The 25,584-nt window shown below is 49.3% G+C and overlaps 1 protein-coding gene across 2 annotated transcripts in view; it reads left to right on the top strand.

Annotated features, from left to right (window-relative positions):
- ACACA (acetyl-CoA carboxylase alpha) overlaps positions 1 to 17,004 on the top strand; it is a 199,167-nt gene extending 182,163 nt beyond the window's left edge. For both annotated transcript variants that reach the window (XM_090290711.1, XM_090290710.1), the window contains 4 exons: positions 6,853 to 7,007; positions 7,677 to 7,847; positions 14,760 to 14,896; positions 16,183 to 17,004. In XM_090290711.1, the coding sequence (XP_090146837.1) occupies positions 6,853 to 7,007; positions 7,677 to 7,847; positions 14,760 to 14,896; positions 16,183 to 16,306 (587 nt within the window). In that variant the 3' untranslated portion in view covers positions 16,307 to 17,004. The remainder of the gene's footprint in view (positions 1 to 6,852; positions 7,008 to 7,676; positions 7,848 to 14,759; positions 14,897 to 16,182) is intronic.
- The last annotated feature ends 8,580 nt before the right edge of the window (positions 17,005 to 25,584 follow it).

Below are 25,584 nucleotides of genomic sequence, written 5' to 3'. Positions count from 1 at the left end.
GGGTAGGTAGGCCAGTGAGAAACAGTGTGAGGTCTCCTGTCATGAAGGCAGAAATCATGGGATTGTGCCTCCTCCCTTAACTTAGCAGCAGCCTACAGCCTGCCTCGCCGCACTGATTCAGCTCCTCTTCCGTCTGCCGCACCTTAGCGCAACAGTGACGACATTTTCCACAAGGAGAAGGGGTCGCTGTGGTCTGCTCCGTTAGTCTGATTGTGTTAGTAAAAGCCCCTGGGCTTGCCCCTTCCCAGGAAGCAGTGATCCACCATTCTGGCAGGCCCGCGGGACCTGGCAGGTGTTCCCTTAGACTGAACCTAAACTTCTGCCTGCCTGGAGGCTGTCACCAGGCTCTGTCTGAGACACCCTGTCCACTTGGCCCCAACTGACAGCCCCAGCCGACCCAGATCCCTGTTTCTGCACCTGCCCGACTCAGGCAGAGCAAGGTAGGGAAAGAAAAGAGTCAAGACTTCAAGTGTCTTGCCACTAGAATTCAGAGAAATCTTTGCTGTTTCCTCTCTTGTGTGGGATGTTTGCATGGGAGTACAGGGCACAGGGCTGCAGGCGTGTGATATATGTTTTTACTCCTATTTGGAAATCTCTGGGCTTACTATAGATAGTTTAAAAATACAAATAGCAGAATATAAGCACCATTGCAAGGAACCTTAGGGTTAAACATCCCTTGAGAAGCTTGCTGTTAAAATCAATATGCAAATGAAGTTGTGTTTAGATAGGTATGGCCCCCTTTGAAGAAAAGCAGATCTATGAAAATGGGATTAAAAAAAAAAACAAAAAACTAGATACATTGGGAGAAATTATTCCCATTACAAAAGGATTATTTGCTTTACCAAAGGATTCACTGCAGGGTTCCTTCTAAATAGCTCCCTAAAGGCATTTAAAACTGGATCTGATTTACACAGTTTTTCAAGAATGCTTTTGTGCAGGGAAAGGCACACCTGTTATGGATACGGAAATAGTTTTGCAGAGGTTTTTTTTCACTATATCTTACTATCTTTATAAACAAATTTCTTTCAACATAGAAAATATGATTACATAGATCTTTTAAACAGCTACTTATGTTTGTACTTCTGAATCTTAATAAGACTCCAGTCTTTTTTATGCTGATTCTTCACTCTCAAGGTTGAGGTGTGTATTCCTATATCTGAGATATTCTGGAGCTTAGTAGGGAGGGTGGTCTAGTTCTTGTCTTAGCTTTGTAAGTATTTAACCAATCAAAGCAAATTGCTTTCTTAAGAGAAGGAGGAAGGGCCCATAAAAGTTAAAATTGGGTTTTAATTTACATAAGCTTCTTAATATAACTTTTAAAAAAATGTTTAAAAACACTTTAATATCACATTCTTTTACAAAACATTTTTCTTGCTTGCCAGGTCAGTATTGTTATATAAATGAGAAACTGAGCTCAGAAAAGAAAAGCGATTTCTACAAGGTTATCTGGTGCCTTTGGCTGAGCAGAGAACTTTTTAGCCTACACCTGATTTTTATTCTAAGCTTTGACGGTCTCACCCCTCCTCCCAACTCCTCCTCCTCCTCCATAGCACGTGGCCCGCTCATCCACAGGGTGAGGCTCCCTCCGCGTGGTGGCTGGGTAAGAAACACCTGCTGTAAAAACCAGGTCCGCCCTCGGCAGCTTTGCGTCAGCGCGCTGACCCCGTGGGGGAGAGACGTAGCTTTCCATCACATTGGCCCCAGAAACACCTGACAGGCTGCTGCCCCAGGGACACCTGTGGGTCAGTTTAACTTGTTCCATTTAAAGAGCAGGGGCTCTGAAGCCAATCTACCGAAGTCCAATCCCAGCTCCACCATGTCCTGTGTCCTGGCTTTGTAGGCAGGTTACTTTGCTTTTTGTGCCTCGGTTTCCTCACCTGTAAGACAGCGGTCTTTTAGGGTTGTTACGAGGATTAAAAGAGATGAAAAGTACTTAATGCTAGCACACAGTAACATTTCAATAACATTAGCTCTTCCATTTGATCAGACTTCAGTATTTAACTCTTTACATTAAAATGTTTTATTGTAAAGTAGGATCTTCAGGATTTCATGGGGTCTTTTTATTTTGGGAAGGAAGTTTGGTGGGAGTCACCTACCTCTCTTCTTTCACCTCAGCCTCTTCCTAAAGGAGGTCCTGGGAAAGGGTGACTTCCCGCTCTGCAGCGCCGCCTTAAACGCACTCAAATGCACACACCCCTACTTGCTTCCCTAAAAACCCTGAGGCCCTGCAATCTGGCCAGAAAAGAAAGAAAACCATTCCAAGATATTTAATTGTACAGGGAGCTTACAGGATTGATCGAGAGCTTAGCTTTTTACAATAGTCCAGTGAATAAGAAATGCTCCTGACAAACGATCAATGATAGGATAATCACTCTTTATCCCCCTCCTCATTCTTACCTTCTTTCTTTCAGGAGAACAGGGTTCAGAAGTCAAAAATCTTTATAGACGCCGCTTTTAAATTAAGCAGAAAATAGACATTGACATATTTGTTAATCTCCCCTAAATCATTACTGGGGCTGGCGGCTTCGCTGTACACGGAGAGGCCCTCGTGTGCTACATAAGGGTCTAACTAGCTTAAGAGCAGCATTGTATTTTTAGAAAATAAAATGTAGAAGACCTTTGTCTCCCTCTCTTAAAACAGCACACAAATCCTTGGTTTTCTCATTGCGTGGTAAAAGACACACATTTGCTACTTCTGTCTTTTCCTTGCTTTGGTGCATTTTTTGAGGAAGGTCTTGACTGATGAGAAGCCTTACCAGAGGAATCAAGCAAGGCAGCCTTTGGGGGGATGCTCTGTGACCTTCCCATTCTCGAGGGTGGGGGGAACATTACAGGTGTTTACCTTGTTACTCTTTCAAAGCTCTGAATAGCTTGATTAGGTGGACAAGACCTTTGTTAGTCCAGGAGCCAGCCTTCTCTGTCCTTCCAACTTGGTCAAAAGCCAAGACCTTGTTTCCAGAATGCTCTGCTCCTAAGCTCGTAAGTCTCCCTCTCTGCACCCAGAGCCCAGCTGGGCTGTTAACTCCTCTCTAACCCAATGAACCAAGCTCGCCAGCTGATTCCCCTTCTTGGCAACTGCCAGGATCCCTGCTCAGTTGTTGTCAGTTCCATTTACTGTGAAGGGACACAGGCTGCAGGGACACCAAGACCCCAGTGTAAATCCTGACTCTGCTGCTTAACGGCCAGGCGCCGTTGGGCAAGTCACTTCACACCTCAGAGCCTTGGTTTCCTCACCTATAAAACAGACACCCTTTTTGTTGTTGGAAGGGTTAGAAATAATGCGTGTGAAGCAACTTGGAAAGCTCAGCAATATTTAGGTGTTCAGCTTGGCAGCGGTGGTGACAGCTGACTAGACCTCGTCTGAATTATGCATGGCGGCTTATGAGCTATGTGAGCCAGAACGCATTGAGTGCAACGCCTAGCCCATAGTAAATGCTCAATAAATGGTATGTGTTATAGATGGTGCACATATACACAGATGTGCCTAGAGCATAATGTTGGTTGTTTACCCAGAAGGAAAATGTTAACCGTCTGCACCTCCCTATCAGCCGTATCCACAGTCCCCGCCGCCGCCACCCCGCCCCAGCAGGGCTGTTGTGTTAGCTCTTGATCTTCACAGTAACAGGAGGAGCCCCCCTTAAGCCTGAAGTCTGCCCTACAGAGTGGTAACGACTGGAGATACACCATCTTTGTCTCAGCTGTGGACTGGGACTAGGACGGAACTTCAGCTTCACCAGCTAGGAGTCTGCACTCATCAGTTAGCCTTTTCTGAAATCGAAGGGATGCTTCCGCTGAGGTGTGTGTCCTCTGCCCCAAATAAGCAATACAGACAGCATTATATAGTGCCCACAAGGTCTGGGAGCCGTGGTGCGGTACCTGAGTCCTGGCTCTGCTCCTTTTGGCTTTGTGACCTGGGCAAGTTACATACATTCTCAGCACCTCAGTTTCCTTGCCTGTAAGATGGGGATAATGAGACCAACCTCCAAAGGTGGTTGTAAGGTTGAAATGAGTTAGTAGATATAAAGCACTTAGAATAGTGCCCAGTACCCTATAAATATTAGCTCTGATTATTGATTGTATGCACTGGGGAGCCAGGAAAAACATTTTCTTAGTTGGGCTTGTGTTTTTTTAACTTTCCATTTGAAAAATTTTACAGAAAAATTATAAAAAGAATTTCTAATGCCTTCTTCTCAGACTCACCTGCTTTATCATTTCTGCACGCTCGTGTGTGAGCTCGTTCACTCTACACACACAGACACACACACACACACACTTTCTGTGAGCCATTGGAGGCTAATTCGTAGACATCATACTCTGTCATCCGTAGATATTTCATGTGTGTTTCTAAGAACACAGACTTTCCCTTACATAACCACGATACATTTATCAAAATCAGGAACTATAACATTGATATAACACCACTGTCTAATCCATGATTCATATTGAAATTTTGCCAGTTGTCCCAATAATGTCCTGTAATGTTTTTCCCCTCCTCACCCCCCTCCTTTTTTTATTTTTGTTTGGTCTGAGATATAATTCCAGACCACAGATTATAATTTGTTGTCAAGTATTTTAGTCTACTTTATTCTGGAATAATTCTTTAGCATTTCCTTGTCTTTCATGATCTGGGCTTTTTTAAAAAGCGTGCAGGCCACTTTTTTGTAGTTTGCTCCTCAGTTTGGTCTTGTCTCACATTTCCTCTTGGTTAGATTTAGGCTGTGCATTCTGGGCAGGAATATTGCAAAGATGATAAGTCCTTCTCAGAAGGCGCCTGATGTCAATGGTAACTTTGATTCCTTGCGTAAGGTTTTTGTTCACTAGGTTAATTCACTGTAACACTACCATTTTCCCCTTTGTGATTAAAAAGTAATCTGTAAGGAGATACTTTGAGACTATGTACATATCCTGTTCCTCTTCAAACCTTCCTCCGCTAGTTTTACCATTCATTGATAATTCTTAGCAAAATAAATTACTGTGTTGGTTGTAAAGTGATGATTTCCTAATCCCATCATTCCTGTATGTCTAGTAACTGCTATTCTGCTGGGGGGAAGGGCTGTCCTTTTCCTTCTTCCCCATGTAATCATTTAGAGCAGGAAGGACTCACGGGCTCTTATTTGATTCCATAAACGATCTGTCTGATAAACACATTATCTTTTTTGATAAATTTGCTACTGAAATTGTCCCAGATTTGGTCAGTGGGAACATCATGTCCTTTTAATGTGTCCCAATCATTTTTCAGCACTTTCTGTTCTTTGTGACAAGAAGTTCCAGGCTCATCTTATATTTTCCTTGCCCCAACCTCGGAATCAACTCTTTCCAAGGAGTCTTGGTTCCTGTTACTGGGGAAGAAGAACACTTGCTTCTCTGCCAAGGGTGTTATAACTGAGACCGTCTCATCTCAGAAGAAAGCAGCCAGCCGTCAGTTCCCCCGGCAGCCCCACGCGGGAACCAGTGGGCCTTCGCCTCCCCCCACACCACGGGGCCCAGGGCCAGCCCGCTTCTTCCCTGGTTTGGGAAGGAGGCTGCTGAGGAGTCAGGGACCCAAAGCGATAAAGTGGTCATTGTCCTCCTTGTGAGAGCCCAAGAAACCATAGCCTTCAGCACTGTTCTTTACAGTTTTAAAGTAGTGATGAGTTAAAAAAAAAAAAGAGTTGGGCATCCAAAACCTCATAAAACTGAAACTAGGCACTATAGTTATAGTTACATCCCTGTTCTATTAACATGTGTTTGTTTATAATACTTACGGCTCACTCAGTAGCCCAAGGCTGTTCATGGCAGATGATTCATGGTAGCATAAAAAGCAAGCCCTGTTCCCAGACAGACATGCCTGAAAAAGACCTTTCTCTTCTGTGTCCCATCACCTGCGGCCATGTATTTTCTTGTCAGCTTTGGTGATGAGGCATTCAGGTGTCCTCAACGCCAGGGGCCATCGCCTATTGCTCCTTCGGCTGGACCTACTCCCCCTTACTAGGCAGGCGACTAAATTTTCAGTATTGACAGCCTGCCCCATGCTGAGAGTAATGAGAAATGAAAGTACAACCTAGCAACACCCCTAGTGAGACCCTGGCGATGGGCGGGGCGTGGGTGCCTTGTTATGAGGAATTCCAAAGTGTCCTGTCTGTTGAGTGAGGGTACGGTCTTCGGCAGTGTGGCCAGGGGTTGCCTCTGTCAGAAGCAGCCCAGGCAGGAGACCGGCGGGCTGGCTGACCCACTAAGCCGGCCCGAGACGCACAGACAGGGCGCAGACTCAATGGGAGCCTACCAGCTGCGGGTAGGAGTATCCAACCTGAGAGGGGAAGCTGTGGAGTAAAGCAGCTTGCAAGTTCAGAAGTCATTCGGATCGTCAGCAAGCTGGGTGGGTCCTGGCGTGGACGGGAGGGGAGGAGAGCCGCTGGCTGGTGCTCGGAAGCCCAGGGGGGCCGTCCCACCACGTTCCACGCTCCGATGGCCCAGCTGCTGCGGTGCTTGCTGGCCAGCAGGGCACAGGCATGGTGTCCTTCGCGGGAAGCGGAGGTCTGGCTGCCAGTCAGTGAGATGAAGAGACACACCGGCCTCCAGGTGTTGCTGGCACCTGCTCAGGGAGAGGCCGGGGGAGCGGGACTCCCCACGGCTGCGTTTATAGTTGTGACCTCCACGGGGAGAGGAGGACATGCGAGCTCCCCATGGCGAGGCCAAGAAAGGTCTGGCACCTCGCGGATTCCTGTTACTCAGCAAAGAGGTGGTGAAGACCACGGAGAGCAGGTCACCAGGGTATGGGGAGGGGTTGCGATTTTGAGCTTCCCATGACTGCTGCTCCTGAGCATAGTGTTCTGGTCACCACGGAGCATGACGGGCAGGTTGGTTTAATTGCAGGCACCCCGGAGCTCAGCACTGCCGAGCGGAAGGAGCTGGAGAACAAGTTGAAGGAGCGGGAGGAGTTCCTAACTCCCATTTACCACCAGGTAGCCGTGCAGTTCGCTGACTTGCATGACACCCCAGGCCGGATGCAGGAGAAGGGTGTCATTAATGTGAGTATGGTGGTTGCCGCTTCTGACTTGTCAGAGAGCCGCGGGCGGGCGAGTGTGTCTCCCGCACACAGGCTCATGGGGGCTGGATTAAAACAGCTTGGGCAGAGCAAACCACTTTCCTCCTTTTTCTGTACCTGCTATCACCCTGAAACAGTTTATGATTTAGGTTGCCTCCTGGACTCCGCAGGAGGCAAGCTCCATGTGGCTGGTGGGAAACGGAGGCCCATGTGTGCCCCCTCCCGCCCCCCCGGGGAAAGCTGCGCAGCGGGGCTCAGGCTGCACGTGACTCCAGTGTGACTCCAGTGTCAGCGCTCCGGCAGCCCCTGACCCGTTGGGTTTGCGTGCGAGTCCTTTGAGCTGTTTGCTCCAACCCACTTCCTCACTCTGGTTGGCTGGGAACTCACAGCCCCTTCCCATAACATCCCGGCCACGAGTGGGGTTCGCGGTAGCCAGGCCCATCGCTGTGCATGGGCTGCAGCCAGCAGGGGCAGGGGCTGCTCTGCACTGGGGGCGCATCTGTAGGAGCGGGGAGCTCGCAGCCGGCTCTCGAGGCTCTGAGCGCCGTGCTGGAGAGTGAGTGTCTGTGTCTGCGTCTGTGGGGTGCCCCTGGACTGGCACTGAGCAGGGGTGGGGACTGGGGTGACTCGATTTATCCTTCCCTGTATATAGGACATCCTGGACTGGAAGACATCCCGCACCTTCTTCTACTGGCGGCTGAGGCGCCTGCTGCTGGAGGACCTCGTCAAGAGGAAGATCCACAACGCCAACCCCGAGCTGACTGATGGCCAGATCCAGGCCATGCTGAGGCGCTGGTTTGTGGAAGTGGAAGGGACAGTGAAGGTAGGCGGGCACCCTCGGAGGGGCCTTCGTGCTGTGCTCCTCACCCCGCCCGAGGCCCGCACGGGCGGTCTCCTCGGAATCCCCAGGCCTCGTGGGGCAGGAGCGCACGGGAAGCGTAGGCCTGGGCCCTGTTTCCTCCCCACGGTAACAGGTCTGTGGTGTCGCGACGGAAGAGGGGGTAGGACATTTTTGCAGCTCATTCTGTCACTCAGCAAACCTTTCTGAATACCTGCTAAATATCAGCTACCTTAGGCCCTGGGAACACAGCACTTAAAGAGGCAGGCGTTGTCCCCGGCCACACAGAGCTCCCCACCTAGAGCGAAAGGCAGGTTGGTCGAGAGGTCACATACAACAGTGAGACCTGTGTTGCCCACAGCAAACCCAGGACGTCATAGAGCGCAGAGAAAGGACACCTGACGCTCGCTTTGGGAAGGGGGAGGGGAGCCTGGGAAGACTTCTACAAGTGATGTAGCAGAGACCGGAAAACAAAGTATAAATGAACCAGAGGAAGAGGCTGGATTTGGGGGTGTAGGAGGAATGTTCCAGGCGGGATGGACGGAGTGCTGCAGGGCCGGACAGCAGAAGGACCGTGCGCTGCAGCTGTCTCAGGACGGCTCAGAGACCGGGCGCATGCAGGGCCGTGGGAGCTGTAGTGGGGGTTTGGACGTGGTCCTGCAGGAAGCCCCTGAGGTATTTTCAGCAGCAGAGACACCGTCTGACTTGTGTTGTGTTGTCAGAAGGAAGACTGCTCGGGGCGCTGTGTGGTGGGGGGCACTGAAGGAGGCGGGGCACGAAGCCTGAGAGGCGTGGGAGCCATGTAGGTAGCAGGTGCTGTGACCACGTAAAGCTTCTGGTTTCAAATGGGGGCTGTGAACCTGGGTGTGCTTGGGGCGGTCCCACAGAGGCCTCAGAGCAGGGACCCCACTGGGACGGTGGCTCCGATGCTCGTGCCCCCAGGCTGGGGTACGGGGGACCTGAGGCCAGGACAACCCTGGAATCCTGGGTTGCATGAGACAGTCCACGGAAGATGGGAAGGAAGTTAGAGCTTTTGTTCCTCTTTATTTCCACTAAGAAATGAACCTTTATTAGGAGCACATGGATTAAAAAAAGTCAGGTATATACATCAGACAGACATTTTATCAGAATTTGGTAGTATGTGCTAAAAATAGCTATGTGACCCAAAACATTTGGTGACTACTGGGTTAGGGTCTTTAATGGGAGGACGACTCCAGCCTCCTTCCGGAAAGCGTTGCCTGAAGTCTCTGCCCAGTGTTCTCAGGAACTCCAAGGTTGCCGTCAGTTTTAGTCAGTGAATCAGGGCCCTTCTAAGGTTCACCTTTGTGTTAAGTCTACCCATTTTTTACGACCGAAAAGCTTCTTTGGATAAATATTTCACATGTGCAGCAGGGGAGTGCAGCCTTACGTGACATTTGGTTCAGGTTAAGGTCAGTCTGTGGCATCATAATTGAGTGAGACAATTTTGTCAGTGGCTACTGGCAGCTTCCAGGGGAAGTTGGCATTGAAAGTCGCGCAAGTGTAAAATAAGAGGTTGTTCTCCAGTTAAGGGGCCGGCTGGGTAAATGGGGTGTGCACGTGTGGCCAGGAGAGGCCCGCACCACCTTCTTGCCACATTAGTCACTAATGGACATGCACGGCCTCAGCAGGCACAAGGATGCAGAGAAGGAATAGCTTTCCTCCGAGCCTGAAGTGCGTGGCGAGGCCCTTCAGTTGCTCCTCAGCCTCCTGCACCCAGGGGGCTGTGTCTGGAAGAGGAGGTCATTTCCATCCCTTATCGATGGAGAGGACAGTGGACTGTGTGTGGACACACTCGTGGCCTGAAACACGTACAGAAGTCGACCTCAGCCCCGCAGCTCAGGAGGAGGCTGTTTCCCTGGCCTTCTCCTGCGCCCTCAGGCCGGGACGGAGTGGAGAGAGGAAGCCCGGGATCCTGTGATGTGGCTTTGAAACCTCCCTCTGTGTTCTGCGGGCTCAGCGGGCCCCAGTGCAGTGCGGGGTGGGTGACAAACCCGCAGCGCCCTTGAGAGAAGAAAGGGTAGCAATGTTCAGTCCATGCTGCCTCCCAAGGGCTGACGCGCAACTGCCCAGTGTTTGGGAACGGCTTAAAACCTTAGGCCCCTCGCGTTTTGCTGGCCACCTCCCACAGTGGTGGGTACTGAGTGCTGTGGCTCTTACGTGCAAGGGCTGGCTGAGTCTAGACCCTGGCTTTGCACCCAGAAGGGACCCTCTAATCCTTCTTGTGGTTACTGGTAGGGAAGGACATTTAGTGATAGGCCTCTGTTAGCCATGCTGTGTGTTCCTTTTTCCCAGAGAATTTGCTTTTTAATCTTAATCCTGAAGAAACAGATTAGGGGACTGAAAATTTGAAGACACTGATACTGTGTGACTGAGCGAAGTAATTCTTTTGTCTTCCTTAAGGCAGCGATTTTCAGCCTTTTTCATCTCATGGCACACATAAACCAGTTACTAAAATTCTACAGCACACCAAAAGTATATATTTTGCCAATTTGGCAAAAAAAAGGTATAATTTTTATTGATTTACAAAATAATAATAATAGCAGAAGTAGTAATAGTAATTTGCCTACCCTTTCTGCTATAAAGTGGCTTTTAAAATCAGGTGCCTATACTTGTGTATAAGGATTTCTGGTACCAAGAATTAGCCAGTACGATGCAACTCTAGCACATGACCTGTATATTTATGGTTCAAGACGGGGCATTCACACCAGATGGCTGCTGATGTGCTGGCTGTTGTCCTTTTTTTATTTGAGAATCTACGGGAAAAGAGGTCAGGGCCCCTGACCAGTCATGTCATTGCATATTTAAAACATTTTTGTGGCACACCAATTGAAAATCGCTGCCTTAGAGGAACCTGCTCCTGTGAGTTATGGGTTCTGTTTGAGTCCCTGGGACAGTCTGCCTGTAGTAGAATAGCAGGTTATGGTTCGTAGTTTCACTGCAGGCGGAAGCATCACTAGAGCTCCCTGAGAAAACAATTAAGAATTTAGGTTTAAATTGGGTCATAAGAACATAGCACACATTTGTTTCGTGAGCATGTTTTCTCTCAATTCTTAGACCGACAGTTTGAGGTTTGTGGTCAAACCGACTGACTTTTTTTCTCCCAACAGTAGAAATTGAGATGGGAACTCTCATGGAGCACAGTCCTGATGGGTTCTGCACATGGGTTTTAGAGTCTCACACACTTTCTGGGTCCCAGCTTTGCCATTTACTGGTGCAGACATGTTATTTAAGCCTCTGTTCCCTAATGTGTAAAATGGGGACGGTGTTTATTTCACTGGGTTCGGTGAGATTTTTAGTGACATGATAAGAAGGAGCACATTGATTGGTGTTCAACAGACGAAACAGGCTGGTTTCTTCCTCCTCTCAGCACAGCTCGCTAAAAGGTAAAAAATATAAGCGTTAACTTACCGTACTGATCCTGGCAGGAGGGGGTTGGGTCCATGAGCGTAGTTGAGTCCCACTAATGCTCTTTGTCTCGGCTTGCTCTGATTTATCCACAACCTATGCCATAACACATCCTTACTGTCCCGGTATCTGCCCGCTCACGCTCCGTTCCAAATGAGATGCTCTCGGTGAGGCCCTTGTGAGGAGGATAGAGGAGAAGCACCCTTGGTAGGACCATTTGATTTCCACCGTGCCCAAGGCCCAGCCTCGAGCTTCCCAGGGGCAAGTGTGCACCAAACTTCTGGCGTCGGGCCCCAGAGGCAGGAGGCGAGGCGGAACCGGACAGCATTGCTTGGCCCTGGGTTCGGCTGAGCCTGCAGTAGCTCTCACGAGACCCAGCCCACGTGGCTATTTACCACTGTAGCCAAAGCCTCAGAAAAAAGTCACACGGCTGGAGCTGTCTCCAGGCAGTTAGCAAGGTGACTTACCTGCAGGGCACGGTGACAGGGCTCCCTGCTAGCAGGCTGTGCCCTGATCACTAAAGAGGACTTAACAGCTATCGATAGGTTAGAAACGAAACTTTCCAAACAGGTCATTTAGATTTTGTAAGATAGACTAATGACTACACACAATTAGTGAAGTTGAGTAGTGCTGGAGATACTTACCCGCTGATGCAGAGAGATAGAGTGTCTGCTGAACATTATTGTAAGACCACTGTTGGGATGCTTAATTATCAATATTTTATCGGTATTAAAGTGTTCTGATTGGGAGGAGTGTCAGGCAGGTGACATATGGGCCCAGGCCTGTGATGAGGTTAGCAGCCCCGCGTTTCACACTTGCTTAAAATCCACACTGGGACACTAGGAATAATGAGCCACATTTTCATAATTTCCAGGAGGGAAATGATAACAGCTCTTTTTTTCTTTCTGGGAATAGGGTTGGCTCATCTCGCTGGATGGCTAGAGTGAGGAGTCTTACAACTCCTCTAAGTGGGCAAAGACTGTAGACTCCCTAACTCAGCAGGGGGGACCCTTGCTTTCCCAGGGGAAGGAAGTTAGCTCACAACAGTGCGCGAAAGCCTGCCAGGTCTGTTGTGGAAAAGCCTGCGGCACCGTGGGAGCTTGAGCCTGTTTCTTGCTGAAAGTGCAACTGACTGGGGTCGGTGACGCCTTTGCCTTCACATGTGCTGCAGTGCAATCTAAACTCCACTGGGGCTGGCCCGTTGGTTGCCGTCCAGTCGCTGTTCTTCGAGCAGCAGATCATTCATATAAGGATGTTTTCAAAGGGGAGACTTGAGAGCACCAGTTCTAAAGTTTGCAATGTGTTGCGCTGATCTTCTCTGAATTAAACATTTAAAAAGTTCCCAAACACCTAACATATTCTGTGGCTGCAGGAGGGGAAGGCAGCAGAGTTTTCTCTCGAGGGTAACTGGTTTCCAGTGTAGTGTCTGAGCATCGTTAGAAGCAGGCATCTCGTTAGCTAATACATTACACCAATCAAGGAGCATTATCTTAAGCCACAATTAATCTGCTCCCTGGCATATGTTGATAGGAAAGCATCATGCTGTTTCTTAATTAAAAGCAAACGGATTAAAAATGATTAATAAGAGTATTAAATAGTCTCCTCGACGAAAGGCTTTGGGGTTCTTGGGTAAACCTTGTTATTGTTTTTTCCATACTGAAATCCAAGCAATAGTCATTGTTTTAGTTTTTCCTGCCTCCAAAGCTCCATAAGTAGGGGCATGTTCCAACGTCAGATGTCACAAGGACCAGGGATAGAAATGGAGGTGTTGGAGTTCAGGAGCTGGAATGCAGGTTAGTTAAGACCACGTTGTGGGGAAAGCAGCACCCCCACCCTTGCCAACAGAGATTGACACGGCACCTCCTTTCCTTCCAAACAAAATCTTTCCTGCAGTTTAGCCTCAGGATGTGCCAGCATCCCTGACCGAGGTGCACAGAGGCAGGAGGGCTCGCTCAGGCCTGCGCCCCCCTGGCCACGGCGCCCTGACGAAGAGAGCTGATCTTGTTTCAGTGATTACAGAGGTGGGCAAATTTGGGGGCAGAAAATGAACTGGACGAGGAGCTAGAAAAGGCCCATTGCCTCTCCTTAACCCTGTGACTGGGAAGGACTTGTTAAGAATTGTTAAGAGCCCTAACCGGTGTGGCTCCGTTGGTTGAATGTCATCCCGCAAAGCCCAAGGTCGGAGCACATGCCTGGAGTTGTGGGTTCAGTCTACTACCGTTGGGCACATGCAAGAGGCAGCTGATTGATGTTTCTCTCCCTCTTTCCCCTTCCCTTCCCCTCTTTCTGAAAGTAAAATCTTTTTTAGAAAAAAGAATTGTTAGAAATGTGGACATCAGTTGCATGACATACAATAAATAACCAGGTACATCTAACCTACCAGCTAAGTTACAGATGGGAGGTGAGTATGAAAAGAAACCATTATTTTTAAAGGCACAAAACGGGAAGTTGGAAAGCCATGCTGGGCTGTTCCCTGCTGCGTGGCGCCTCCTGAGGGGTGTGCTGAGAGTCTCCTCCGTGCCTGAGGCCCTGCAGTCACAGCTGTGGCGATGCAGGTTCTGAGCCCCAGCGCAAGCTTCTGAGAGTCCCCCGCGTGCCCACCTATTAAATTACCGCGCCAAACTCATTGTCATTCTGACTTTGACTTCGTTAGTGATAACAGAGAAGGATAGCGCACCTTTAAATGACGAGCTTTGTGTTTAATTACCCAAACAAAATGACATAAATATGAATGAGCCCTAATGGTGGTACTTGGTTTTCCGGAAACCATTAACAAAACGATTCCTAAATGATTTGTAAAGAAAATGAGAGGAGAAGAGCAAGGAGAAGGCTATTAGGTCTCTAACACACTCCTGAATTATTATGTAGTCAGCTACCTAGGAAATGCTCAGCTAAATGATCTCGAAAAAGAGGCGAGAGGGGGTTTGTGGAGTCTCTCAGGGTTACAGCCGCCTTGACCCTTTGAATGCTCTCCTGGAAAGGAAAGCGGGCGTCAGACATGGGACTGTCCCCTCACAGAGCAGCTCACCTGCTGGGCCTGACTGGGACTGGAGCCTTGTATTTGAGGAATTGGGACTCAGTTCCTCCGAGAGCAACAGTTTCATCTTCAACCACCAAACCAGCCACCCCCACCCCGTCCATCAGCACCTTAGCGTACACGGTCTGGCTCTTTCCTCAGCTGTTGTGGATCGGTCAGACCTAGAGTGGCAGGCGCAGTGGGCTTGGGGGCGTGGTGGCTCTGGAGGGGCTGAGCGATGCTCCCCATGTGCATCTGAGTCAAAAGAAAGAAGGAAGGCGGAGGCCAGCTCCTGTCTTGAGGCCTGTTTTCTCCTTATTCTACAACGTCAACAGTAACAGAGAAACGTGAGCAAGTTTTGTGCACTGAGCAAGTGTTTGGAGTGAGTCTTCCGCGTATTGAACACTCCGGGGGCCGCCTGGGCCTGGGGCTTGACCGGGACTCGTCTGTTGCAGGCCTACGTTTGGGACAACAACAAGGACCTGGTGGAGTGGCTGGAGAAGCAGCTGACAGAGGAGGACGGGGTTCGCTCCGTCATCGAGGAAAACATCAAGTATATCAGCAGAGACTATGTCCTCAAGCAGATCCGCAGGTGAGACCCGCAGTGGGGACTCCCAGGAGGGGTGGGGGGCCCCTTCTTTGGAACGAAAAATGTAAAAACAAAGCTTGAGATGCCGGAGCGTTACAGTCATTGTGGTCTCTTTCTGCGGGAGACCCCGCAGCTGCCCCACAGAGAGAAACGGCCTGAAGCCCAGTTCTTCCTCAGCCTCCAGTCCCCAGGGCGCTTAGTAACCTTCGCTAGAGGAAGACATAGTTCATCGTGCCCGACCGGATGAACGGTCCTGTGAGGAAAGCTGAGTGTGCGCAGTTTCCTGGGGAACTGCCTGCCCCTGTCCCCGTCCCCAGCACAGATAGTGTTCTCCTCCCAAAGTCGCAGGCTCATCCATAGCGGGGGCTGGAGACCGGGGAGGCTGGTTCTTAAAAGCCTTTTATTTGGAAACATTGTACTTACAGAAAATCTGCAGAGCTAGAACAGTACCAAGACCAAGTCTGTGCCCAGATGTACTTGTTTATGTGTTACCCCGTTTGCTGTCGCGGTGGTGAGCGCGGCTGCTCATCTGTCTGGTCCGTTTGTATAGCTGCTCACTTTGAGGATGTTGGGCGCACCCTCACGTTGAGGTTCAGGTCGCCTATGCTCAGCCAGATCATCCCATACGTGGTGAGGTAGCCTTCCCGGGGTCCCGCATCTGGAGACCACCCCCCCGCCCCCCGAGGTCGTCTGCCTCTGCTGGTGGTCATTTCGATCTTCTGGTCAAGACAGTACTCAGTTTCTCCAGTGTGCAGTTACTGATATTCCTGTGTGCCTAATAAGCGAGCTGTGGGACAGACTTTTAAGGCCATGCGTACACCCTGTTCCTCCTCAGAATTCACACCTCGATTTAGCATCTATGGGTGACTCTTGCTCCAGTTCTGTAAGCAAGAGTCCTCTCTCCTCCATTCATTTATATATTCATTATTGAATACATATTCAATATATAGTTCTATTTTTAAAATACTTTTAATTCATTATTATACTGACTTTGATGTCCCAGACTTAGCCAGTGGGTACTCCTTCACGCTGGCCCCACTGTCTCTGTGGTAGGGCCCCAGTGGTTTGGTGCTGGTTTTCTGAAGTCCTTCCTTACCTTTGACACAGCAGAATGTTTCAGGCCTGCCTTGTAGCTGCCTTGCTGCTGGGGACAGTTTCAGGTCAGAAAACAAACCCGGTGGGATGCCGCCGTGGGCTCTGCTAGCACGTGCAGGGGCAGTTCTTACACTGCCCTGACCTGGGCACGGCCGCCTCTCCCGCCTCTTCACCCTCCAAATCTTCTCCTCCAGCTTGGTACAGGCCAATCCCGAGGTCGCCATGGACTCCATCGTGCACATGACCCAGCACATCTCCCCGACACAGCGAGCAGAGGTTGTGCGGATCCTCTCCACGATGGACCCCCCTTCCACGTAGGGAGGCTTCCTGCCTGCCCTGCCCACCTCCAAGAAAGGGCCAGCGCTGCCTTTCACCACTGAAGCCATCGCTGAGAAGGCGCCGGAGAACCAGCACTGGAATCAAAGTGGCATTTTACTTCCCCTCGAATGCTTTCAGGTTCCGCATGACGTGCCGGGATAGAGGGTCACACCTGTCCGTTCAGTATTTATTACCCTGGCTGGGATGCCAGTCCTCTGTCCCTGCACACACCTGAGAAGGCAGTGAAGGGTACACCCGTACCACGAGGCCTTACTACACTAGAGCAGGGCTGCCCCTCCTGTCCCGGCAGCCCCTTGGCCCCAGCCCGGGGATGTGCTGGGCAGTCAGCGCCCACCCTGGCCCCATGAGCCTGCAGCACAGGCAGCAGAGGAGGGCTGGCTGGACTGGGGCATGGAGGAAGCCTCAAGTCCGTTGTTTCTTTGCCCCACCTTCCGCCCAGTACACACTAGGCACTGGAGAGGACTCATTCCCAGTCTGATCACACTAAGGTACCTATTTATGAAGAAAAATAGGGTATGAAGTCTACAAGCTCCACAGGAACTCAAAGATGAGGGCAAAAGCGTGACCCAGAGAGCAGGGAAAGAACACAGACCAAGTCACTGTTGTCAATTTAGGAGCCTTGACCTTGAGCTCAGCTCTCTTAAGAACAGATGGAAAGACTGCGAGCTGCACTGCCCTGCACGGTACTTCGCAACAGGCCAGAGCGCAGAGCGCCGCCCCCCGCTTCTCCCAGGGCCCCGCAGGTGGTGTTGGGGCCTGAGCTGGCAGGGGAGGAGCCAGCACTGGCCCCCTTCCCTGATGGAAAGTAGTTAATCCTGCCGAAGGGAGGGTGGGCTGAGCAGCCTTTCTTTTAAGGACTTGCGAGGTTGCTGCTGTTGAGCCTGGAGCTTTGATAGTCACTAGTCCCGAGGCGAACAGCGCCTGCAGGGCCGCTCGTGCGTCTGTTTCCGGGGCAACTCTCCTGGCAGCGACAGCCCTACTCCCTGTGGATCCGGTCTGCTCCCGGAGCGTCTGCAGGTGCAGCAGGGCCCCCCACGGCCGCTGACAGGAACCCTGGTGAACCTGTGCCCTCAGCACCAGGAACACAGATTCCACGTGACCTTAAGATTACCTACAACTTCCTCACGGTGCTGCTGTGTTTCTTCCAGCCTCACTGGTCCCTCCCTGGCCAGCGGCAGGGGTCTCCTCGTGGGTGGTGTAGAGCATTTATTTAGTTTCAACAACTGTAGTCTAGGAAAGAGCTTACCGATACCCCCCGTTGATACTCCTAAAGCAGGAGTGGCAGGTGATCGGGCCTGGTGTGGCATCCGGTTCCTGCAGGGCAGCTAACTGCATTTGTCACTGATGACGAAGGGGGACATCACTAAGACGCCGTAGAAGCACTGGTATGAGCACTTGTGTACAAGCTACAGTTCGGAGCCTTAACCCTGTAGTTCACACACAAGAGGGGCTCCACTCCCCCTTCTTCAGGAACTGTCTGTGCAGATGTGCGCTGTGTGGCCAGATACGTCACTGCCTGCCTCCGGGAGCTCAGGGCCTTGGCCAGGCCGCCCTGCTACAAGGTCCGAGTGTTCGGCACCGTCAGAGAAGGGCGGGAAAAGGTGGGGAACAATCTTCAGTCCAGGAAGAAGCATCTACTGTTGCTAATATCTGCTGACCCGGTAAGAATTGACTTCATCTGTGACCAGACTACTCCTCTACATTTCCCTGTGGTAAATACAACTCCTTGCAACAACAGCTCGTACGACGTCCTGGACTCTCCAGCTGGCCAGGCCTGGCCTGAGCCCGCCCTGGCATTCCTTCTGAGGTGGAGGGAGGGGGGTTGGTTACGCTCATTTACCCCCCCCCCCATCTGCCAATGCTGAAACTAAACAAATCTGACTCCTCTCTCGAGCCCCGTATGCCTGCTCCTCCAGTTCCAGAGCGCCTCACAGTAAGTCTTACCCTGGAGGGGGATGTTTCCTCTGCAGAAGCCAGAAGGAGCCATAGAATGTGAGCGGCCTGGTATTCCCCCAGCCTGTTCCACACGCGGGGTTCTGAGGCAGGAGGAGGAGAAGTGACGTGTTGATCAAGACTGGCCAGCCCTGAGTTGCCACGTTGTCTGTCCACCTCGTTCACGAAGCAGCCTTCACTTGTCTCATTGAGAATTCGATGGACATAAACCCTGATGAGCAAAGAGCTTCAGTCAGATGTAGTCTTTTCACATTTGGTTGAAATAAACCTCCACCTTTGTAGAAGAGTCACTGTTTGTCATTCTAGCCCCTGCCCAGCCACCTGTTCTTATTCCTGTCCGAGCAGGGGAGCCTCCAGCCCCAGTGGGGCGGGCCTCGGCTCCCCAGCTGAAAGCAGGACCAGAGACAAGTAGGTGCCTAGTGACCATCCCAGGGGGACCCACTCTGCGCCTCTGATGTGCGAGGCTCAGTGCCAGGCTGTGAGGAGAGGCCGGGAGCGGCGCTGAGCTGGGAGGGGAGCCTTCACTTAAACGCTGGCTCCTCGTTCTGGGCACAAGAAGGGTGAAAGCTGCCCCAGCTCACACAGCGAGGCAGTGTGTGAATGGTGCAGGCAGAGGCTGAGGCCTCCTGGCTGAGCAAGGCGCCCAGCTGGGAGAGTAAGGCAGGGCGTCCCAAGTTAGGGCACCAACAATTGCAAAGTTATTCAAGGGACTCTAGGAATGCCAGATGGAGGCAGGGAGGATGGGCAATGAAATCTGAAAAAGCGAGTAGGCAACACTGAAGATCTCTCGGTGCTGGGCCAAGGAACAGGTATGTCCTGGACAGAGTGGGATACCTTTCATGGTTGGGGGACATGGGAAGACTGGGTACAAAGATTTAGGAAGATTTAGAAAGCAGTCTAACAGAGTGCATAGAGGTCACAGCTGTGGGTGCCAAGAAATCAGCGCCCAGTCAGCTCCACATGTCTGTCCCTGAGCTGGAGGGGTCGCCAACCCCAGCCACCACAGCAGGCATAGGTAGAATGGTGACTATCAGCTATTTTCAATACACCAGAAACCCCACGCGTGCCTCAGGCAGCAAAGGCTCACTGTGCCGTTTTGTCTTTCTGATGACGATGGATTTTAACAACCAGGAAGCAGTACTGGCTATCACATGCCGGCCAGAGCTCTGGTGGGCAGTTAATGTTGTGTTGGCCAAGTTTTTTCCGTACAGTGGCTCAAGTAGTGCTTAGCTGTCTTTAACTTCATTTGAAACAATTTTGTTAGATGGTATTGTGACAGCTGTCATATTAAAAAAACGTACCAAACTGGGTGAATTTTTGTGCAGCCATTTCAATATTGAAAATGGAAGAAGATACACATTTCTGGCGTATTATGCTTTATTATTTTTTAAATTATATTTCATTAATTATGCTATTATAGTTGTCCTGATTTTTCCCCCTTTGCCTCCCTCCATCCAGCAGCCCCTTGTCTCTCAGGCAACCCCTGCCCCCCCGCCCACATTGTTCATGTCCATGGGTCATGGATATAACTCCATTTCCTATGCTGTACTTTACATCCCCATGGCTATTCTGTAACTACCTATTTGTACTTCTTAATCCCCTCACCTCTTTGCCCGCTCCCCCACACCCCTTTCCCATTGGGCAACCATCAAAACACTCTCTGTATTCATGATTCTGTCTCTGTTCTTGTTTGCTTAGTTTGCTTTTTAGATTCAATTGTTGATAATGTATTTTTTGCCATTTTGTTCATAGTTTTTTTTTTTTGTTTGTTTGTTTTTCTTTTCTTTTTTTTTCTTTTCACTGTGTGGTTGCCTCTCACTGGCACCCCCACTGGGGACCTGACATGCAACCCAGTAATGTGCCCTGACTGGGAATCAAACCAGCGACACTTGGCTCGCAGGCCAGCACTCAATCCACTGATGTTCATAGTTTTGATCTCTCTCTTAAATAAGTCCCTTTAACATTTCATATATTAATGGTCTGGTGATGATAATCTCCTTTAGTTTTCTTGTCTGGGAAGCTCTTTATCTGCTCTTAAAATCTAAATGATAGATTTGCTGAATAGAATAATATAGGTTGTAGGTCCCTGCTCTTCATGACTGAGTATTTCTTGCCTGTCCCATCTAGTCTGCAAAATTTCTTTTGAGAAACCTTATGGGAACAGTCTTATGGGAACTCCCCTGTACGTAACTAACTTCTTTTCTCTTGCTGCTTTTGAGATTCTCTCTTTATCTTTAACCTTTAGCATTTTAATTATGATGTGTCTTGGAGTGGGCCTGCCTCTTTGCATCCTTCTTGTTTGGGACTCTGTGCTTCCTGGACTTGCACGTCTTATTTCCTTCACCAAATTAGGGAAGTTTTCTTTCACTTATTTTCCAATTTCTTGCCCTTATCTCTTCTGCTGGTACCCCTATGATACAAATTTGGACCTCTTGAAGTTGTCCCAGAAGCTGCTTACACTACCCTCATTTTTTAAAAATTTTTTTCTTATTGTTGTTCTAATTGGTTGTTTTTTGCTTCCTTATGTTCAGACTCATTAATTCAATTCTTGGCCACATCCACTCTACTGTTGTTCCCCTGTAAATTGTTCTTTATTTCAATTAATGTATCCTTCATTTCTGACTAGATCTTTTTTATGCTGCTTAGGTCCTAAGTTCCTTGAGCATCCTTATAACCAGTGGTTTGAACTCTGTATATGATAGATTACTTATCTCCATGTTGTTTAACCCTTTTTCTGGAATTCTGATCTGTTCTTTCATATGGGCCATGTTTCTGTGTTTCCTCATTTTGGCGGCCTCTCTGTGTTTCTTACTATGTATTAGGGAGAGCTGCTTTGACTCCGTGTCTTGGTACTGTGGCCTAATGTAGTAGGTGTCCTGTACGGTCCTGTGGCACAGCCTCCCCTATCACCCAAGCTGGGTATTGGAGGTTTGCCCTTCATGTGGGCTGAGTACACCCTCCTCTTGTAGTTGAACCTGGGTTGCTGTTGGCAGATCAATGGGAGGGATTTACCCAGGCCAGTTAGCTGCAAGGACTGGCTATGATCACTGGCCACCAACCTCCGCTCTCTATGAAGGATCGGCTGTGTAGGGTTAGGGTGATGGTGCTCTGATGTGGTCTGTAGCTGTCCACTGAGTGTGCTGGCCTAGGGATTTCCCAGGTGGGGCAGGCCAAGGTCAGCCCCTACCTGTGTTTTGCCCGTGGCCACCCTGCCTGAGCTATAAAGCAATCTGAGATGGCTGCTGCTTGTGCTGGACTTGGAGGTTCCCAGGCAAGGCCAAGCTGTGAATATAGGCTGCTGCTAGGGTGGGGCCTGGGGCTCACTGAGTCCAGTTATTGCTTGTTTGAGAGGGTATAGGAAGTTGTGAAGCATGAGCCAAGGCCAGCCATTCATACAGAAAAGCAGCTTGGGTGGGCTCATAAGTTGCATGTGAGGAGTCTGGGGATCCTCAAGGCAGGTCAAACAGTGTTAGCCAGGTTGATGGAGTCTCAGATATGGCACCAGCTTGCTGGCTTTCTTGGGGGAGGATTTAGAAAAGGGACGATGGCCTCTGCTTACCTTGATGCTAGACATTTCAGTTTCTCCCTGTATACTACTAGTGCCTTTCAAGCTGCTACCCTGGTGCTGGAGCTCAGAGGGAGTGAGTCTGTGTAGGTGAGTCCTTGTGTGGGTTCTTTTTAAGAGGAACTGCTGGGGCTCCATGGACTCAATCCTGGGAGCTGTGGAGACTTATCTTCCTGGCACTGGAACCCTGGGCTGGGGGCCTAGTGTGGAGCTGGGACTCTTTGCTCCCTGAGATATCCCTCCCAAATTTTTATCCACCACACATGGATGTGGGACCAGCCGGTTCCATGTCTGCGTCCCTCCTACCTGTCTGGATGGATGTGGTTTCTTTAATTTCATAGTTGTCAGACTTCCATTCAACTTGATTTCTGACAGTTCTGAGTAATGGCTGTTCTATATTTTAGCTATAATTCTGATGTGGTTGTGCAAAGAGGTGAGCCATGTCTGCCTACACCACCATCTTGCTCAGTTGCCCCACTTTATTATTTATTTCAAGGAAGGTAAAAACACAACTGAAATGAAAAAAAAAAAAAAAAAGATGTGTGGCAATGTATGGAGAAGGTGCTGTGACTGATCAGATTTGTCAAAAGTGGTTTGTGAGGTTTCTTGGTACTGTTGACATTTTATACAAAAAATTCCTTGCTGTGGGGCTGCCTTATGCATCAGAAGATGTTTAGCAGCACCCCTGGCTTCTACCCACTGGAAGCCAATAGCAGGAGATAGCCGACATGCTCTAAATATTGAAATCAATGAAGTTATTGGTGAAAATGAAAAATGTCTTTTATTTTATGGAAAAAAAAATAAGGATTTTTGGCCAACTCAATAATAATAAATAATGGCAACGGGACATCATAAATGCTGTATTTTGGCAAGCAAAATCTTCTAAAACGTCAGTGGTGGGTTCAGGGGCAGAATGCTGATGGAGCCTCAGCCAGAGGGCTCAGCCCATCAGCAACTATAGGGGGTGGGGGAGACTGTCGCTCAGAGGGGGTTGGATGATGAGCCTCATCCCAAACATTCTAAGTCTATGATTGGCCTTCTGGAGTTAGCAGGAAGGACGGGATGAGGAGAGACAAAAATAACCAAAGACATGTAGGCCCTGGGTTAGGAAAATGTAACAGAAATGGGAAATGAAACCACCTTCAGGGAACCTGTTAAGCTCCCCATGCAGAAGAGACCAGAGAGGGTCTAAGCTATCCACCCACCCCTGACTATGAACCCATAAGCACATGAAGAGATACAAGAGGTCCCATCAGAAAGTAAAAGCCAGGGCATGCTTTAAAACTGCCTAATTTCTTTAAATCCTCACCTGAGGATATGTTTATTGACTTTAAAGAAAGAGGATGGGGGAGAGAGAGAGAGAAACATTGACGTGAGAAAGAAACAGATCAGGTGCCTCCTGTATTCCCCCTGACCAGGGAGCAAACCCACAACCTTTTTGGTGTATGCGACGACAGGCCAATCAACTTAGCCACCGGCCAGGGCCCACTTAAATCTTTAATGGGCTCCTAAGCACACACACACACAGCTATCCACAGAATATGGAAGCCTTGGTGGTGCAAGGTCTTCAAGCACAACTGCCCAATCATTGGTGACCATTGACGGCTGGCTAGCCATTGGGCACGAGGGTGAGACCTATGAAGCTAGGCTTAACCACAGAGGAAATAGAATCCCACAGATTTAGTCAAGTTATCAAGTACAACAAAACAAAGCAAAAAGAACCTTCAGGAAGAAAAATTAGAATCCCTAGCTGCTATATTACAATATTCAGTTTTCAACAAAATTATTGGATATTCAAAGAAACAGGAAAGTATAATTATTCCTCAGAAAAAAACAACAAGAAAAAAGTCAATAGAAACTGTTTCTATGTGGGTCCAGATGCTAGAATTTGCAGATAAAGACTTCAAATCAGCTATTGTAGCAATTATTTTTTAAGTAAATTCTGAATAAAATTCTGATACGTGCTACAATATGGATAAACCTTGAAGACATGCTAAGAGACACATATGTCAGAGACAGAACAGGAACTATTGTATCATTCCACTTCTATGAGGTCTCTAGAATTGTCAAATTCACACAGACAGAAAGTAGAATGGGGCGGAAGAAATGAGTTGTTAATGGGTGCAGGGTTTTTGAGATGGACGGTGGTAATGGCGGCATAACAACATGAATGCACTTAATGCCACTGAACTGTACGCTTCAAAACACTAAAAGTGGTAATGTTCTGTATATTTTACTATAATAAAAAATATTCTGAAGTTGAAAAGTACAATAGCAAATAAAAATTAACTAGAGGAACTAGACACATTAAAGAAAGCAGAAGAACAAATCTGTGAACACTAAGACAGAGCAATAGAAGTTATCCAGAGAATGACTGAAAAATGGACAGAGCCACAGAGGCCCATGCAGCTATATCTGGTGTACCGATCTATATGTAATGGGAATGCCAAAAGAGGAGAAAACAGAGAAAAGGGCATAAATAATACCTATAAAGCCTATAAAAATAGCAAAATTTGGAAAAAAATAACAGTTCAACAAAACGGGAATATATAAATAAGTTATTATAAGAATTATCAGAAAAGCTTGTTTACAGAAGCAAGACCATGTGTGTATGCCTTCTGCAGGCCCTGGTGATCTCTCACATAGGAACAATGAAGTTTAAGCTTCTACTCAGCAGCTAAGCGCAGAAATTGGCCCTGGCACCTAAGTTAATCGAGTTACAAAGTGATTCTTTTAGAATCAAAGTCAGCTGCTTCTATACCCATTTTACTATTAACATTCCTCAGAATCTACTTTGGTCTGCCATGCTCTGATCTAGCCGGACCAAGCCCCACCCTGTGTGTGAGAAAGCCTGCGGGGAGGGAAGGCCGCCGGAGGCCGAGGGTCAGGGCTCCAGTTACCCGCCAGCAACCCGCGGAGGAGCGCTACCCGGTGCTCGCACACTAATTTCCCAAGAACAGAGGCGGAGAGCTCCTGCTTCGGAGTCCTCAAGTCCCAGCAGAGCCCTATCCACTGCTCTTCCCTACAAGCCTCAGCCCTGCTCCAGGCCCACATTGGATCTATTAGGCCAACACCCAACTGGCACGTCAAGAGTTTTATACCACAGACCCTCCCTCTGGTCCAGGCGCCAGCTGAGTGGTGGGGAGATGGGGAGCCCCTGAGAGGGGAGTTCACGCTTGACCATCAAGGAGCTCACCTGGAGTCACCTCACCCTCCTCACAACTGCACGGGCTCGACCAAGTGGCGACAGTGCCTACCTGGGGCAAGGACTGTGCCAACGCCACCGAAGTGGGTCTCCTGGTCACCAACCCCGCACACGGCGCTCCTGGGAGAAGGTACCCTCCTTTCCACACTGGCCCAGGCTCGGCCCAGCGGCTGGAAGGACTTGGCAGTATTTGTTGTAGGCACCCCCTCCACTACTTTATACACGGCAGGTTCACCGCGTTTTATTGCACTTCACAGGTGTTGCGTGTTTTATGCCTCGAAGGCAAGACCCTCCTCCAGCAAAAAGATTTCAGCTCACTTTATTGTGACATTCACTTTATCACGGTGGTCTGGAGCCAGACCCGCAATATCTCTGAGGTGCGTGTGCCTGGTCTCAAAAGTCAAACACCCAGACCACTTCTGGGCACACGCAGAAACGCAGTCATGGGTAGCAGGAGCTACCTAACTCCGGCTGTGCATCTACAGCTCTACCCTAAAATATCCGCATATTAAACTCCCAAGGACAGTTACGCTT

Source organism: Furipterus horrens, unplaced genomic scaffold (genome assembly GCF_987537825.1).
Source record: "Furipterus horrens unplaced genomic scaffold, mFurHor1.1.pri manual_scaffold_11, whole genome shotgun sequence".
Classification (NCBI taxonomy): domain Eukaryota; kingdom Metazoa; phylum Chordata; class Mammalia; order Chiroptera; family Furipteridae; genus Furipterus; species Furipterus horrens.
This window is presented reverse-complemented; position numbering and strand designations above follow the sequence as displayed.